The sequence below is a fragment of the Gavia stellata genome, chromosome 20, assembly GCF_030936135.1.
Source record: "Gavia stellata isolate bGavSte3 chromosome 20, bGavSte3.hap2, whole genome shotgun sequence".
Taxonomy (NCBI): domain Eukaryota; kingdom Metazoa; phylum Chordata; class Aves; order Gaviiformes; family Gaviidae; genus Gavia; species Gavia stellata.
In genome coordinates, this window is record NC_082613.1 from 4,124,873 (window position 1) to 4,141,028 (window position 16,156).

Sequence of the window (16,156 nt, forward strand, 5' to 3'; positions counted from 1 at the left end):
CATAACCTCCAATCCACCCCTAAATGTGAGCCGCTAAACCACACCCAGGCTGGAATGGTCTTGCCCCAAGCAGCTACTGCAATAGTGGTGCTGGCACTCCCTTGGGAGCGTGTGTTTGCACAGTGCACTCCCAGCACTGCTCATCTCCATCTGGGAACAGTAACCAAATTGCAGCTCACAAAAGGGGGTCTGCCCTGGGCAGGTGTCATGGGAATAAGTTGTCAGGAGAAGCAAATTCAAGAGGAGACAGGCTCTGTCTTTGCTCCGACTGTGACAGATAAGGGGGGAATAAGATTCTCTGTTGGAAATAAGGTTTGTGAGTGGCTGAGCAGGCTCTTCAATGTATAACTGGATGTATTTTTCCTGGGCAGAGTGCAACTGTTCGCCTTGTGGGACTGACTCATGCCATCCACGAACTGGCCAGTGCTTCTGCAAGACTGGAGTGACAGGCCAGCACTGCGACCACTGTGAGGTAAGGGCCACCTGCATACTGGGATGGTGCCTGTCCTTGGCACAGGGACGAGGGGCAGCCCTGGTGTGTCATCCCCAGGCCTGTGAGCAGAGTGGTGCTGGCAGCTGCAGTGGCAGCCAGCTGGTTAAGGATGGATTTGAATGATCCGCTTATGAATGGTGAAAGCCTATTAAAAATCTGTCAGCAAGCGATGGAGGCAGCGTTGAGCTGCAGCCTGGGCAGTAATGCGGTACCCTTTGGGAAATTGAAATAAACCCCATTTCCATGCATGCATCCAGCCAGCATGGTCATTGCAGGGCAAGGGCAAGTTTGCAGGGCAGTGCTGTGGTGTGTCTGGGCTCTTACTGCAGCTCCACATCTTTGCTGTGTTGATAGGACTTTTGTCGTGGTCAAGACACTCCTAGAAAGCAAGACTGGGGTCCCACGTCGCCTCAGCCTGCCCCAGGAGGGAGGCACCCATGCCCTCTTGCTGAACAGGGCACCCACTGTCATGCTTTTCCCTAGGAGGGGTACTATGGCTTCGAGGGATGCTCTGGCTGCCAGAGGTGTGACTGCGACGTTGGCGCTGTGGGGAGCAGCTGCCACGCACAGACTGGCCAGTGCAGCTGCCTGCCTGGTGTCAGTGGCTTGCGCTGCCAGCAGTGCACCCCGGGCTACTGGGGCTTCAGCGAGAGCGGCTGTACAAGTGAGTCCTACCTCCTGGGTGTTGGGTCCTGCACGTGGAGTAGCGCGACAAGGTGTTGGTGGCACACGTGCTTGTTGAATTGTTTTAAGGTGGAAAGTTTTCCACCTTTAACTGCTATCTGAGGTCCTGTGCATGTTGCTAGGTTGCACAGGGAAACCCCCAGCAGTGGCATGTAGATAAGCAGGGATGCAATTGTACAGCTGGAATAAAACCACCCCTTCCCCTCCCTCTGGGGTGGTAACAGCATAAAATGATGCCGCGGGCGTTTTCCTGTTACTAAACTTGGCAGAGTGCGAGTGCAGAGGGGGCTCCTGCGACCCGCGTACTGGCGAGTGCACCTGCTCCAATGGGCTGACAGGGAAGCAGTGCGATGTCTGCATGCACAAGTACGAGATCCCTGTGGCAAACGGTCCAGACAGCATGCTGTGTGAAGGTCTGTATCCTGCACTCCTGGGGAAAGAGGCGAGGGAAACCCTGGGAAAGGGCCCTGTGCTGACTGCTCCGTTCCCCTGGCAGTGTGCGACAGCTGCGTCCTGCTTCTGCTGGAGGACCTGCAGAGCATCGAGATGTCCTTCCCCTCCATTCACAGCCAGCTGGTCAACCTCAACGCCAGCTCCATCGCCTGGGCTCGCCTCCATGGTCTCAACAGCACTATGGCGACTGTCGCTGTATGTGGGAGGTTTAACATCACTTTCTGCCCATGGCTCTTGGCCCATTGGCCTGATTTTGCCTCTTTTTTTCCAGAACCAGCTGCGTGAGTACCAGAGAGCCATGAACAAGATCAGGCAAAGGGCTGACGAGCTGGAGGATGAGAACGTGGACCTCACGCAGGACCTGAACGCGCTGCAGCACAAAGTAGGGTATTTCTCCATCTTCCTCCCCTTGCCAGAACACAAGTCCCTCATTTTACCTAAAATGAGGGCTTTGAAGGCTGTGAGGAGCCTAGTTCAGGCAGGATGGATCTCCTGCCCAGCCAGCACTAGGCTTGGGGTCTCTTACTTAGATGCTCAAGCTAGATTATCTGCCTTCCTCGCTTAGAGGTCTGTTAAACATCTTTTGATATTGAGGGTTGCTTCTTGATTTATTACTTGCTTTTGAGGTGGCTCTAACTTTAACCAGTGAAAATAAATTCAATAAAATGTCGTTTATAGAAGAAGCATACGAGGAAGGAACGTAAACATCCAGGTCCATCCTGGATGTATCCATGCTGTGGCAGGGAGAGCCTGGGCCCTGTCAGCAAATGAGTCAACCCTTTTTATTGTAATAGTCCTTGGAGGCCTCAGTATAGCAACAGCTTTTGCAAGATGCAATCTATATACAGTCTGAAAAACACCAGTTGTGTCTTCAGAGAACTTATAAACTGAGCAAGATTTTATTTTATTTGATTTGATTTATAAACTGCCTGCTCCTAATCTAAGGGAGAGGGCAAAGTCTCTATTTGATGATGTATGTCCCCAGGCAGCTGCATGGACAAACTACCTCTGTGTGTACGTACGTCTACATTCTGAATGGCCAAACTGCAGCCCTCCATCTCTTCTTGTGTCCTGGTCAGGACCCAGGTGGGCCTGGCTCTAGGGCTTTTCCTGTGTTAAGAGTGCAGGACAGTCCTGTCCTCTGTGGTCTTAGGATTGTTTCAGGATCCAGACCCTGTTGCACTGGAGCTGCATTTATTGTTTGTGCTTCTCTGAAGGTGCTAAATAAGACCATCACTAAATGCATCATAGGTGAGCAGCACAGGGCAGGCTGTTGGAGGAGACATGGTTCAAGGACCTCAAAATCTGCACATTCCCAAGCCTTATGTGCATCTTCCCTGCTGACAGATCATGTAAAACATAATCTCATACTTCAGCTAAGTCAGTGGTTTTTGTTGTAGATGACAATGACTCACAGAGAAGCAAACCGGATTGAGCAGCACACAAGAGAGACTTACCAGAGGGGGGAGCAGCTCCTGCTAAATATCCAAAGCATTCAGAAAGGCATTGCAGGTAGGTAAAAAGAAGGGTCTCTGCTTTGTGGGTTTTTCCTGCTGGGATGCCACACTCTTGCTTTCAAACAGCACTGAGTACTGCATCACTTAGAAAGAGCCATGGAGAAAACAAGGAGAAACACAAATGAAATTGAGATCCCTGCAGAATTCTGGCTGTTCAGGTAGATCAGGCTTATTGTGAGTCCCAGCTGTTTGGCTAAACACAGTCTTTGGAAAAAACACTGTAAACTTGCACACATGCTATTAAAATGCATAAAACCAGGGCAATCTGCACTACTGCTTCAGGAGAGGTTTAGCAAAACAGGGAGCGAGTGGATCTAGGAGAGGAGGTAAAGCCACAAAAAGATGCTTGGGATGTAGCATGCGTTACTATAACGGCCAAGGAGACAGAAATGTGGGCCAATACCTCTGAGTGATCGTGAGCAATTCGTGTGCCTGAGTACTGCATGAAAGCTGGCTGCACTTTCTTGAGGTTGATATAAGAGAGGAAGGATCTTGGGGGATTATGAAGGACCTGGGTTGGTCAGTGCTAATGGGGGATCTGGATTTCTCTGCAGACTTGGTGCGGCAGATGGCCAGGTTTGGGGCAGCAAACGCCAGCACCACCTCCACCGAGGAGTTTCGACAGAAGATGGCCGAGGTGGAAAGAATGCTGAGGGAGATGAAGGAGCGGAGTCTGGGCAGCCAGGAGGAGCTGGCAAGGCGCGAGCAAGAGGAGGCTCAGAAGTGTGAGTCTGTCTTAGTGGCGTGGGACAGGGCTGCACACATCCTGCTGGGTCTACCTTTCCTTGAAGCCTGGCTTGGAGCCCATGTGAACACTACACATCATGGTCACATTTGGAGAGAGCTGTTAATAAAACGGGCACCCCCCCTACAAGTTTTACAGTAGTTTTAGAGTCCCCTGTGACACTCCATTTATGGTTCCTTTTCCCTTAAGGTGAATTTTAGAGCAGATTGTACTAGCTGGGTAGTTCTGTTTGGTGACCGAAAATTACAACCCTTAGAACCAGGAGTTTCCATTATTATGTATGCATCACATGTGGATGTGAATAAGTCACCCTATGTTTCTTCATATTCGCTGTCCCAGGAAAGGGGGCCAGGGTAACAACCAGCAGCCCACCACCCTCAGCAGCTCTGCCATCCTGAGGGCATCCCTCGCAGGACCAAGGGCTTGAATTGTGCTGCCACACAAAGCCCCACTGCATAACCAGGCATGCTGGCACTGTGGGAAGCCAGCAGTTCTGATTAACAGGCAGTGGCAAAACACAGTTCAGCAGCTGAAAACTGGAAAACTGGCCCTTGCTAGAAATAAGTAATTTTTCACAATGGGAGTAATCAAGCACTGGAACAGGCTTCAGGTGGGGTTTCTCCATCATCTAGAGCCTTTCAGGCATGGCTGAGTGTCTTTCTGAAGGAGATCCCATCCCTCTCACCAGCACTGAGGGTTTGGAGACAATTTTGGATGAGATCCTGTGCTATCCAGGCTGAAAGAGGGAAAGAGGGAGGGAAGTTGGTCACTTCTGGCCTTGATACCTGCTAAGTGAGACTAGAACCAGGCTTTTCCATAGCCTTTAACACAGGAGGATGAAATTGGCAACAGTTCTCATCTCCTTCATCCTCAGTGCTGCATCGGGTGAAGAGTGAGTTGCATGCCCGCTGGGAGTTCAACCAGGACCTGGTGAGCAGCATCCGGGACCAGCTGGCACAGCACAGCTCCCAGCTGATGGATCTCCGTGATGCCCTCAACGAGGCCGTGAACAAAACCAGGCAGACAGAGGATTTGAACAGCCTGAACCGCAACAACCTGGAGGAGAGTCAGGTAGGCCTTCACCAGGTGGTCCCGTACCGCCCATACTGCAGTGAGGGGGGGCCCTACCGTGGTCCTGCCAGTGCCTAACCCTGTGGCTATGTGTCTAGCAAAAGAGCCGTGAACTCCAAAAGCAGCATGCGCTGGTGCAGGAGACCCTGAGGATGGCCAAGGACTCCCTGGCCCAGGTCTCTGACTTTCTACAGAAGATGGAGAGAGCAAAGGAGGTGAGCGATGGAGGTACTTTGGCATGGGCAGAGTGCAGGGGGGTGGCAGTCCTCAGGAGTGATGTGTGTCCTTGCAGGCGTACGAGAAGCTGGCAGCCCTGCTGGATGGGGCGAAGCTGCCCCTGACTGAGCGGGTCAAAAAGTTCTCCCCGGCCAGCAGCAAGATCCCCATCGTGGAGCAGGCGGAGGAGCATGCCCGGCTTCTGGATGAGCTTGCAAGGAACCTGTCCAGGTGAGGCACCAGTCCTGACACTCAGTAGTCAGGCCATCTCCTACCAGAGTTAGGGATGGGAAACTGCAGCTTCACACCATGGCAGGGGAGCAGCGGGGTGCCATCTCCAAAGCTTTATCGTGGAAAACATGTTGTGATGAGGAACCCAAAGGGGTTTGTCTGTGGGGGCATGGGCAAGAAACCAGCCTGAGCGGTCTCTGTGAACTTGATGGCTTCATCTTCCAACACAGCATTATCCAGGGCACAAACCAGGATGGCTTTATCCAGCGGGCAATCGATGCCTCTAATGCCTACGCCAGCATCATTGAAGCTGTGAAAAAAGCCGAGCAAGCAGCCCACGATGCTGATGAGGCGGCCAGCGAGGCTTTGATGGTACGTGCTGTGGGGAGCCCTGTTAAGATGAGCAAAAGCAAAAAACTCCCTGACAGTCCTCCAGCTTTTCACACCCACATGTAGGGCTGTGCTGTCCCTTCCCTCTGAGATTTGAGCACTTTGTTATGTGCCAGAGAGCAGAGCCTCTGCCATGACTGGGGCCAGACTTGGGGGATTTGGGTCTCTCCAATCATGCCCCAACAGCACACCCCACTGCAGTTGTCTGAATAAGCATTTTTGTGTGCAGTTAGGGCCGGAGACGGGAATTTCCTCTTCAGACTCCCAGGCAGTGCATGTTTGTTTTACAGAGTGTCATGTCAGAAAATCTTGGGACCATCTCTAAAGAGCTGAAGAGGAACAGTAGCAACCTGGAGGAGGCTGTGAGGAGAGAGCAGAGAAAACTCAACGGGGGTGAGAGAGGTTCCTTGCCGGGTCTGATGTCCTTTGGGCTGGACTGAGATCCAACACACAATATATGCATTTCTTTAATTGCAGCTATTAAAGGCACTCTGCAGACAGCAAAGGACAAGCTGGCTGACCTCCGTGTGAAGAAGGAACAGCTCCTGAGCCAGCTCCAGTCTGTGAAGGACATGCTGGGCAGGGACCAAGGTTTGTCCTGGGGTAGCTAGACTGATTCTCTCTGCTCCCTTCCTCATGCCCAGACTGTGACCCAAGGGTGCTTCCTTTCCACTCCTCGCCATCCCAGAGATTTTCCTCCTTTCTTTCCAGAGGACACGAAAGAGATGATCCAGAATGCCAAAGCAGCAGCTGCCGAGGCCAACGAAACAGCTGCAAGAGTGGAAGATACCCTGAGCACCATGAAGAAGAATCTGGATGAGTGGAAAGACCAGTACGGAGACCTTCGAAATGAAGACCTGAACCAGGCAGTCCAGGATGCCAGAAAATCTGGTGAGTGCTGAGCCTGCTGGGCTGCCAGGGCTGAGTCTGGCGTGAGCCAGTGCAGGAACAGATGTCCCTAGAGAGCTCTGTGATTTTGGAAGCTGTGCTTTGCAGCTCCAGGTCAAGAGTAGAGGGAGGTAGCAGCTGATACTGGGTGCTTTAAGTCCTGTCCCTTTATTTTTTTCTCTCCCTGCAGTGTCTATATCACCTATACCTTTACTGCAGGAGATTGCATGCACTACAGCATTTTCACAACCCCCCATCAAGGCTGCTGGATTTAGGGGATCATTCTGTGACTCTGCTCCCAGCTGCTGCTGCTTTGACTTGCATGTCTCAAAACTGCCTGGGCTTTACAGCTCCCTTCCTCACTAACCTTCAAAATCCCTGGCTCCTCTCCAACCCCAGTGTCCAGCCTGGAAAGCACCATCCCACTGCTGCTGGGGAAGCTGAGCAGCCTGGAGAACAGGAGGAACAAGAATGCCACCGTGTCGGAGAACATTGTGCGGATCCGGCAGCTCATCACGCAGGCGAGGAACGCCGCCAGCAAGGTAAGTTCATGGGAGGGTGAGGATTGTGCACGGGGTGCCAGGGGCTTGGGGTGAATGAGGGCTTACTTGAGGGTGGTATACAAATAGGAGAGGTATCTAGAAGAGGTCTGGGGCCACCAGGCAGGGTCCCTTTCTTATGGGAAGACTCCAGAAAAGGCTTTTGATTTGGTAGAGCTGGCAATGACAAGAAGCAGCAGCAGTGGTTTCAGTGCCATGGGTTTGGATTTCTCTCTCTCCAGGTGAAAGTCCCCATGAAGTTCAACGGCAGCTCAGGTGTGCAGGTCCGGATGCCCAGCAACCTGCAGGATTTGGCAGCCTATACATCCCTCAAATTCTACATCCAAAACCCCGAGCCCAGGAGCCGGCAGCAATGGCAGGACGGCACAGAGGAGGGGCGGTTCGTGTTGTACCTGGGCAGCAGGGAGGTGAGACAGGGCTGTGCAGGCAGGAGGAGGGCAGCGGGAGCCCATGTCGGTAGCATCCGTGGGGGAGATCACGCTTGGACATCGGCCCCTCTCCCTTCACCTGCTCCCTGAGTGTCTTTGTGGGGAACATGAACAGGCCCTGGGTGCAGCCGTCAGCCTGGCTGGAGGTGGATGGGGAGAGCAGTGCGAATGGGGGTGCTTGGCCAGTGCAGCCCTGGGAGCATCAGGGAGAGCATCACTTGGCGCTTTTGCCTGTCCCAAATGCCAACATGTGGCCCTGTCTCTCCCTGCATTCAGGCTGCTGGAGACTACCTGGGCATCGTGCTCAAGGACCGCAAAGTGCAGTGGATCTACAAACTGGGTGATGAGGAGCCAGCCTCCCTGACTGTGGATGAGGATATTGGAGAGCAGTTTGCCACCATCAGCATCAACAGGTAGGAGACTGATGGGACACATCCTGAGGAAGTTGAGTGGGAGACTGTCCCTGCAGTGGATGCAGGTAGTGCTGTGCCCAAGCCCGTACAGGCCCTGAGCTTGCAGAGGTGCTGTGGACTCCATCATCCCGTCATCCCTAAATGATCAACACAGATACCTCAAAAAGACTGGCAGGGAGATGGTCACCAGCTCATGGAGGGTCTGGTGGTTGCCTGCAGGAGAGGAAGGATGAAGCTTATCATGGGAGGGTCCATTCAGCCTTGTGGCAGTGCTGATAACATGACTCCTGACTCCTTTCAGTGCACTGCTGCTGTGGGGCTCCCCAGTGGGAGATGCACCCCTTTTTGGTAGAGCTGTGTGGGGAGGCCCTTTGCTCAGGGAGGGCAGGGTTTGCTCCTCTTTGGGGGTCTCCTCTTGTCTTGACCATCCCTCCCTGCTGCAGGATCCTGCAGTATGGGCACATGTCCGTGATCGTGGAGAGGCAGACGGTGCACGAGACCAAGGGAGACAGTGTGGCCAAGGGGGAGCAGGGGCTGCTCAACCTCGACCCACGCAACGTGGTCTTCTACGTGGGTGGCTACCCTTCCAGCTTCACGGTGAGACAGGCAGCAGGGAGGGAAGCTTGGTTTTCTAGGAGGTATCAGCAATACCTTTGGAGCTTCTTGGGGGGAAAACCCTTGATTTCATGGGACAACCAGCATCAAACTTGCCCTAACTGTCCGGTGTCATTCCCAGCCTCCTCCCACTTTGCGCTATCCCAACTACCGTGGGTGCCTGGAGCTGGACACACTGAATGAGGAGGTGGTGAGCCTGTACAACTTCCAACGCACCTTCCAGGTGGATACCACTGCTGAGAAGCCCTGCGCAAGGTAGGGCACCGTGCCCAGGCTGGGGGCAGCTGTGGTCCGTGGCACTTACCCTGACCCTTGACTGCCCCAGAGCATGGCAGTTGGCTTTGGAGTGATTCCTTGGGCCTCTTCTTGTGTGGCTCAGGTCCAAGTCCACAGGAGACCCCTGGTTGACTGACGGCTCCTACTTTGATGGCACCGGTTATGCGGAGATCAAGTTTGAGAGCCAGTTCGGCACGACCAAGCGCTTTGAGCAGGAGATCCGGGTGGTCTCCTACAATGGCATCCTCTTCTTCCTAGAGAATCAGGCAGGTGCTTGCTCCCCTGGGGAGCCTTCACTCCTCAGCCAGTGGGCTAGAGCAATCCCAGCCCCACTTGCAGGCATTCCCAGTACAGGGCCCTGGGAGAAGAGGCCTTTGGAGACAGCAGTGGTACTTGGAGCAGCGTTTCTGCGCTATTGTTAAAAGCCACAAGAGGGCTGGACCCAGATCTCACAGCAGAGGCAATCACTTGTCTGATGCTGGAGGGACTCCCCTGAACTCCAAGAGCACCCACGCACAGAGCCTCTGAGCTGGGCCAGGGTTCACTGGGGCAGGCAGTGCTGCAAGGAGCATTTCCAGCCTGCAGTATCATCCCTGTGCCCCAGCACAGGGCTGCTGTTTGCAGATAAATCCCCAATAATTGCCACAGTGAAGTCTCAAGGCACCGGCAGCGGGACCTGCTCCCACGTGTGCTAAAGGGCAGGTCGGGCTCAGCACCACTGCTACATGCTGGACACCAGGACATGGGGCTGAGTGTCCGTCCTGCCTCCCACAGGGTCAGTTCCTGTGTCTGGCCATCCGGGACGGGAAACTGGTGCTTTACTATGACTTCAGCACTGGCCTGGAGATGGCAAAACCCAGCAGCAACTCCTCCTCTCTCACCATCAGCAGCACCACAAACAAAGCGGTAAGGGGGAACAGCCACCTGCCCAGCTCGCTTGAAGGGCTCCTCATCCAGAGGGTGGGGGGGGCGCCCAGACAGGGGAGAGCTGCAAGTCCTTTGACTAGAGCTATGAACCAGACACTTCATGCTGCCCTCTATTATGGATGTAATTGCCCCAGGCTGGCGGATCATTTTTCTCCTCTATCTCCAGATCCAGATTTTCCTCCTCAAAATGAATAACAAGAAGCGCATCTTGGTGCGTCTGGAGCGCCTCACCATCTTCATGGTGGAGCAGGAGAACTCCCTGGAGAATGCTGTCTCCTACTACCTGGGTGGTGTGCCCCCAGCTGTGCTGCCCCCGAGGTGGGTCCAGCCCACGGTGGGGTGGGACAGTCCACATCTTCCCCTTCAGTGTCCCTGGTGGTTGCCCTGGCCCTTTCTTAGCCACATCCAGGGCTATTGGGCCCCTGCTGAAGCTCGGGGGGAAGATTTCCTCTTCCTTCCCATCACCGTGAGCTTTTGAGGATGGGACATCTCCATCTGTGGTGAGAGATGAGGTGCTGGTGGGTGTCACTGAGTCCTCCTTTGCTGTGCTGAGTGCTTTGGAGCAGCCTTGTGCCTGAGACACTGGAGATACCCATGGCCATCATGGGTCCTTCCCAGGCACTTTGTTTGAAGGGCTGCAGGACCAGATCCTGCCCAGGGCTGGATCCTGTCTGGGGCTGGCCTTGTAACACTGCTTGTTTCTCCTGCAGCTTGAAAGCGCTCTTCCCCACGGGTGGGCCCATCCGGGGCTGCATGAAGGGCTTGAAGGCTCTCGGCAAATACGTCGACCTGAAGCGCATGAGCACCGTTGGCGTGAGCTATGGATGCACCTCAGACCTCCTGGTAAGCACAAAACCCTGGCAGCCTGGCTGACATGTTGGGGAAAGAGTCTGTCAGGGAAAAGGGAGCACAGGGCCCCCAGGACAGGCCTGATTTCCCCTCATTCACTCAGAAACAGGCATAAAACCCCCAGGTCCTCGGTGCAGGGTGGTTGTGGCAAGGTGGACCACATGGCTGGCCATAGCACTGGCCAGACCAAGTGAGGAACTGAGTGCCTCAGTTACCCTCCCAGCACCCCTGCAACACCAGGGCTGGGCTCTCACCTCACCTCCATGGTGTCCCTTGCAGGTGGCTCGCTCAGTCAGCGTCCATGGCCATGGCTACCTGACCCTGGCCCTGAAGGACGTGCCAGGGCTCAGGGACTTCTACAGCGGCTTCAGCTTCCGGACAAGCCAGCGTGAGGGGCTGCTCTACCACCATGCCACCCAGGTGGGCACCTGCAGTCCCCCCAGGTATCCCAGCATCAGGGCAGAAACATCTGCTCCTGCTCTGGGGATGGTGCTGCTCCCCCTTGGGAAAGGGGGGGATTTTGGTGGGGCCAGGGAGTGAATCCACAGTGAAATCTGCACCTTGAGCCCCTAGAGGGTGGTGGGGAAATGGGCCCTTCCCTAGAGTTCAGCTGCTGAGCAGCAATGGGGCAATGCTTTCTGCAGGAGGGGACGTGCCGGGTGTCCCTCCAGAGGGGCCAGCTGACCTTGAACCTGCTGGAAACCGAAGTCACCACTGAAAATGCCTATGCGGATGACAGGGCCCACTACGTGGCCTTCTACAGCGATGCCCATGGGTATGTGTCCTGGCGGTGTGTGGGGGATGGCATGCTGATGGCCACAGGGACCTGCTCAGCCCACGCTGCTCATCCCCCACAGGGTCCGGCTGTATGTGGACGATGAGCTGCAAGACACCGCAGCAGGCAATGGGCACAGCTGGCGGCAGCGACGGCAGGATGGGCGGCCGCTCTTCCAGCTTGGGGGCTCACCAGAGCTGGGTGCCCCCAGCAACCTCACCGGCTGTATTGGGAATGTCTTCGTCAAGCGGTGAGCGTTGTTGTGCCACTTCCCAGAGAGCAGGGCTCAGCCCCTTCCTGCCTCCTGGCTGGCCAGTGACGGGGACCCCTTCTCCCTACGTGTAGGATGTCAGAGCCACAGATGGTGGTGGACCTGCAGCAGAACGTGGGGAGCATCAACATCACTATGAGCTGTCCTTGGAGCGAGCAGCCGCAGCAGCTCAGAGTTACCCCAAAGAAGGACAGGCGGAAACAGAAGGTACCAGCTGCTGCCAAAACTCCCTGCATCCTCCTCCCCGTCCTCCTCAGATGCCACTGTTGCCCCCTCACTGAGCACCTCTGCCCTGTGACACCTGCAGGGATGCTCCCCTCACTCCATTCCTTGGTGCATCTTGTGTAGGTGCCGGGCAAGCTTGCCTTGAAGGACCACCACCACCACAATTGGGATGGGCTCTGCCGGCTGCACCCACAGCCCCGCGCAGCAGAGGGCACCTTCCGCTTCGGGGATGCCCCAAGCAGTCGCTGGGAGTTCGAGGAGATCCCAGCCTCCTTTGGCCAGAGGTGAGGCAGCTTACTCCACACAAGCTCAGCCCTGGGGACCATTGCTTGGAGAGCAGGTGTCCCTCACAGTTGTGGGAGAGCAGGGTGCTCCCATCACCCCCCTGTCCCTGCAGGTCCCATTTCTCCTTGGAGGTGAAGCTGAAGTCCTCCAGCGGGCTGCTTTTCTATGTGGCGGGTGAGCGGGGCACCTTCATGGCTCTCTTTGTCTCCAACGGGCGCTTTGTATTCCTGGTGGACGTCGGCGGGCGCCGGCTGCGCATCCGCAGCAAAGACAAGTACCGTGACCGGCGGTGGCACACGGTGAGCAGAGGGTCGGGGCTCAGCAGGACCTTACTGAGCTGCGTGGCTACTGTGAGCCCCCCATTGCTGGGTGCCTGGGCAGGGGTTAGCTCAGTGCAGCCCTGCTCTGGGCATCGCTCCCTAATTGTGCATGGGCACCCATGGTCCCATGGGAGCAAAGGGGACAGCAAAAACACAGCCAGGACTAGTTGAACCTCCGAGCTGAGGTCTTCCCTTCCCTGGGTGCAGCCCTGGGGCTCCTCCCAACCCCCAGGCACTGGGTTGCACCCCAGCCCTGGCACTGACCTTTGGTCCTTGCAGGTCTTCTTCAGCAGAGACCAGAGCCGTGCCCAGCTGGTCATTGATGGGCTGCGAGCCCAGGATGCTGCAGTAGCCACCGCGGGGCTGTTTGTGGCCCGGACTCCATTATACGTGGGGGGGATCCCAGCTGGAAAAGCCAAGACTCACATACCGGTAATGGCTTGGTGGTCCCATGGCATTGCCCTATCTTGGCCAGTTCCAGTCCTGTGGCATTGCCCCGTGCCTGGCCTTTTTTGGCCCCTCTGTGCTCACTCTGGTGGCTGCTCTCCACAGGTTGCATTGGCCTCCAGCTTTGACGGCTGCCTGAGGAACCCACAGCTGGACGGGAGGCCCCTGAGTCCCCCCTCACGCACCTTTGGCGTGACGCCGTGCTACGAGGGTGCGCTGGAGAGCGGGGTCTTCTTTGCTGCGGATGGTGGTTCCGTCATCCTAGGTACCCCACAGCAGCCTGGGCTGGCTCCCATGGCCCTGTGACTGGGAGGGACGCATCTCATGGGGAGGTCCTTCGTCCACCTCCTCACCAGTAGCATTTCTCTTCCAGCTGATGCAGTGGCAACTGAGCAGGACTTGGAGGTAACACTGGAGGTTCGTCCCCGCAGTGCCTCTGGCCTCATCTTCCACATCGGCACGAGAAGAAGCCACCATCTCCTGCTGTACATGGAGGAGACAAAGGTAGTGGGAGGGTGGCTTCCCAACAGGTTTTCAGAGGCAGCGGCCATCTCCTGCCCATCCCACTCAGCTCACTGGGCTCTAACGGGTTTGTCTCACACACCAGATCACTGCGAGAGTGAACGCTGGCGCTGATGAGTTCTCCGCATCGGTGACAGGCCCATCTCTCTGCGACGGGCAGTGGCACACCATTGCAGGTGAGGTGACAGCCAGCGCTTGGCTCTGGAACGTGGCTCCGCTCTTGCTGCTCAGCCCACATCTCCTGGGGGGAGCCCGGAGCCCTTCCTCGGGTATTTAAACCCCAGCTCCCACCTTTATGCACTTAATTTGTGAGATTGTAGCTGCTATTAAGTCACGTCCTAATTAAGAGTCCCTGCCTGATCTTGTTAGTCCTGTCAGATCTGGGGGGCAGGAGAGACAGGGTGTTTCCCCAGGCCACGGAGCAGCCAGCGAGGCTGGGGATGTCCCACGGTCCTGCTGGGCCAGTCCTGGCCTCGGCTTCATCCAGGGCTGTCCTGCTGGAAGCGAAAGCCTGACTTGAGCAGATTGTGTCCAAAGGACTCAAAGCCCACAGCTGGGACCAGGGATTTGCAGGATTCACACTTGTTTGGGCAAAACTCAGCCTTTAATCTATTTGCCATTGAGCAAGTGCTAAGGTTTTGCCCTAAGCCCTTTCTTGGGGGTGGGGCTCACAGCTACAGCCCCCATCTCAGCGCAGCTCTATTTTTAAGCCATCATCTTGCTCGACCCAGCACTGGGTGAGAGCCATCATGTGCTCCTGGTGCATTTTTAGCTTCAGGACCTCTCCCCATCCGTGGCCAGAGCCAGTCTGAGCTGATCCCCTTGCACCCAGCGTGTGCTGTCCCACCCCGCTGGGAGAGGGCAGGCCTCTTCACTAGATTAAGACACGGTGCTTCATGGGTGGCTGCTGTGGCAGATTTTGGGGGAGGCTCTCCAAACTCTGAGCATTTCCCAAGAGTCAGGCCAGGTCCTCTGACCCTCCCAGTAGTTTTGCTCTGCTCCAGCACTGGTCGGTGCCCGAGGGTGGAGGTGGACTTGCTCTCTGGGTGAGGAAGCAGCACTGACTCTTGTTTTCTTTCAAAGTTACCAAATGGAAAAACATAATCCAGGTTGATGTGGACACAGAAGGCAACTACACAGTGGGCCCCAGCCAGCCTCCTGCAGCCAGCGCAAGGGCGACCTTGTACATGGGAGGGCTGCCAGGTGAGTTGGAAGACACACGCTCCAGAACGAAATACCCCAAAGCCAAGAGAGATACTATTCCAGCTGCAAGACAGAGGTACTTAATCCCCTGCCCTCTTATTAGCCAGACTAATGCTTCCTTTTACCTGTTCCTTCTGCAGAGACAGACAAGGCCAGCACCGTGTCACCGTTGCCTCCCATCCCTCATTACGTGGGCTGTATAAGGAACGTGGTGATTAACCGGAGCCATGTGGACCTGCCACGAGCTGGGACTGTCAGGGGCTCTGTTGGCCTTAAGGGTTGCCCCGTGCTGTAAGTAAGTGCACCTCCGTGTACAGCCTGACCACCAGAAAGCTGCACTGCTCCCTGGGCCTTAGACATCACCTACTCGATAGCATTAACCGTGGTCAAACACACTTGATCTCCAGTGACTGCAGGCGCAAGTCTAGGGCCAAAACCAGGGAGGGGCCATGAATCCCAAGGGGAAGGAGGGCAGGGGAGGAAGGTGGGGAGAAGGGGGCACTTCAGGAACATCTTTCACAAATATAACCAAAAAGTTGGAGCAGGATGTGGAGACAGGTCTAAGTCCTTCCTCAGTGGTCAAGCATCTGCACCAGGACTCATGCTGCCACGTGGCTCATGGTAAGAGCAACTGTCCTCTATGGAGTGTGGGCTGAAGCACACAGCAGGTGCGCGTCATGTCCTAAATCCTGTTCCCTTTACCCCACACTTATAACGCACATAGATTTAGTTCACGGAACACTTGAGGCTATTAATAACAGTCACAGGCTGTCTTCTGCTAAAGGCTGTAGGCAGTTTCTGGTTTATAATAAATGCAATTAGGACAAACTGGATTAATTCAGTCACTTTTGTGTTTTTATAAGCAAGGACGTATTTAATCTCCCCCCGAGGGCAGTCTCAGTTCACCTGCCACTGCTACGCAGAGCTCTGCAAGGGGGAACTCAGACAAAATTCTGTTCACAGAATTTGCATCTTCTTATCAGATTAATTTATAAGAATCAAAAAAAAAAAGGAACAAAATAGGCTGGAAGAACTGCTGAGGGAAAGCAGAAAGACAAAATACAACTCTTTCTCTGCAGTTGCATTCAGCACTGGTAGATACACTGACAAAAGTCCTGTTGCGTGAAGCAAGAAACTTGCTTGAAAGGGAAGAAATAAAGGTTACCTCCGAGTTGGGCTGGGTGGGAGAGGTGGCACTTGGCCCACACCCGTCCTGCCAGCGGTTGCCTTCTGCTCAGCCTCGCTCGTGCCTGTTGTAGTGCAGTCTTCACTTGAAAAAACCTTTTTCTCCCAAGACACCTAGTTCACTTGTGCACTTACACGTCATATATATATTTGTGTGTGTGTGTATA

The 16,156-nt window shown here is 55.1% G+C and overlaps 1 protein-coding gene across 1 annotated transcript in view; it reads left to right on the plus strand.

The window, feature by feature from the left end:
- LAMA5 (laminin subunit alpha 5) overlaps positions 1–15,250 on the plus strand; it is a 93,641-nt gene extending 78,391 nt beyond the window's left edge. Inside the window, exons 46-80 of the mRNA XM_059827370.1 lie at positions 372–472; positions 977–1,157; positions 1,447–1,590; positions 1,674–1,825; positions 1,902–2,012; positions 3,031–3,142; positions 3,702–3,872; positions 4,767–4,963; positions 5,062–5,178; positions 5,256–5,410; positions 5,641–5,782; positions 6,091–6,193; positions 6,278–6,391; positions 6,512–6,691; positions 7,088–7,230; positions 7,470–7,655; positions 7,953–8,089; positions 8,533–8,686; positions 8,826–8,959; positions 9,084–9,246; positions 9,755–9,886; positions 10,074–10,225; positions 10,618–10,750; positions 11,036–11,176; positions 11,401–11,531; positions 11,614–11,781; positions 11,877–12,009; positions 12,151–12,311; positions 12,425–12,611; positions 12,912–13,064; positions 13,185–13,344; positions 13,453–13,583; positions 13,687–13,777; positions 14,685–14,804; positions 14,945–15,250. Coding sequence (XP_059683353.1) covers positions 372–472; positions 977–1,157; positions 1,447–1,590; positions 1,674–1,825; positions 1,902–2,012; positions 3,031–3,142; positions 3,702–3,872; positions 4,767–4,963; positions 5,062–5,178; positions 5,256–5,410; positions 5,641–5,782; positions 6,091–6,193; positions 6,278–6,391; positions 6,512–6,691; positions 7,088–7,230; positions 7,470–7,655; positions 7,953–8,089; positions 8,533–8,686; positions 8,826–8,959; positions 9,084–9,246; positions 9,755–9,886; positions 10,074–10,225; positions 10,618–10,750; positions 11,036–11,176; positions 11,401–11,531; positions 11,614–11,781; positions 11,877–12,009; positions 12,151–12,311; positions 12,425–12,611; positions 12,912–13,064; positions 13,185–13,344; positions 13,453–13,583; positions 13,687–13,777; positions 14,685–14,804; positions 14,945–15,099 — 5,045 coding nt within the window. The 3' untranslated portion in view covers positions 15,100–15,250. The remainder of the gene's footprint in view (positions 1–371; positions 473–976; positions 1,158–1,446; positions 1,591–1,673; positions 1,826–1,901; positions 2,013–3,030; positions 3,143–3,701; positions 3,873–4,766; positions 4,964–5,061; positions 5,179–5,255; positions 5,411–5,640; positions 5,783–6,090; positions 6,194–6,277; positions 6,392–6,511; positions 6,692–7,087; positions 7,231–7,469; positions 7,656–7,952; positions 8,090–8,532; positions 8,687–8,825; positions 8,960–9,083; positions 9,247–9,754; positions 9,887–10,073; positions 10,226–10,617; positions 10,751–11,035; positions 11,177–11,400; positions 11,532–11,613; positions 11,782–11,876; positions 12,010–12,150; positions 12,312–12,424; positions 12,612–12,911; positions 13,065–13,184; positions 13,345–13,452; positions 13,584–13,686; positions 13,778–14,684; positions 14,805–14,944) is intronic.
- The last annotated feature ends 906 nt before the right edge of the window (positions 15,251–16,156 follow it).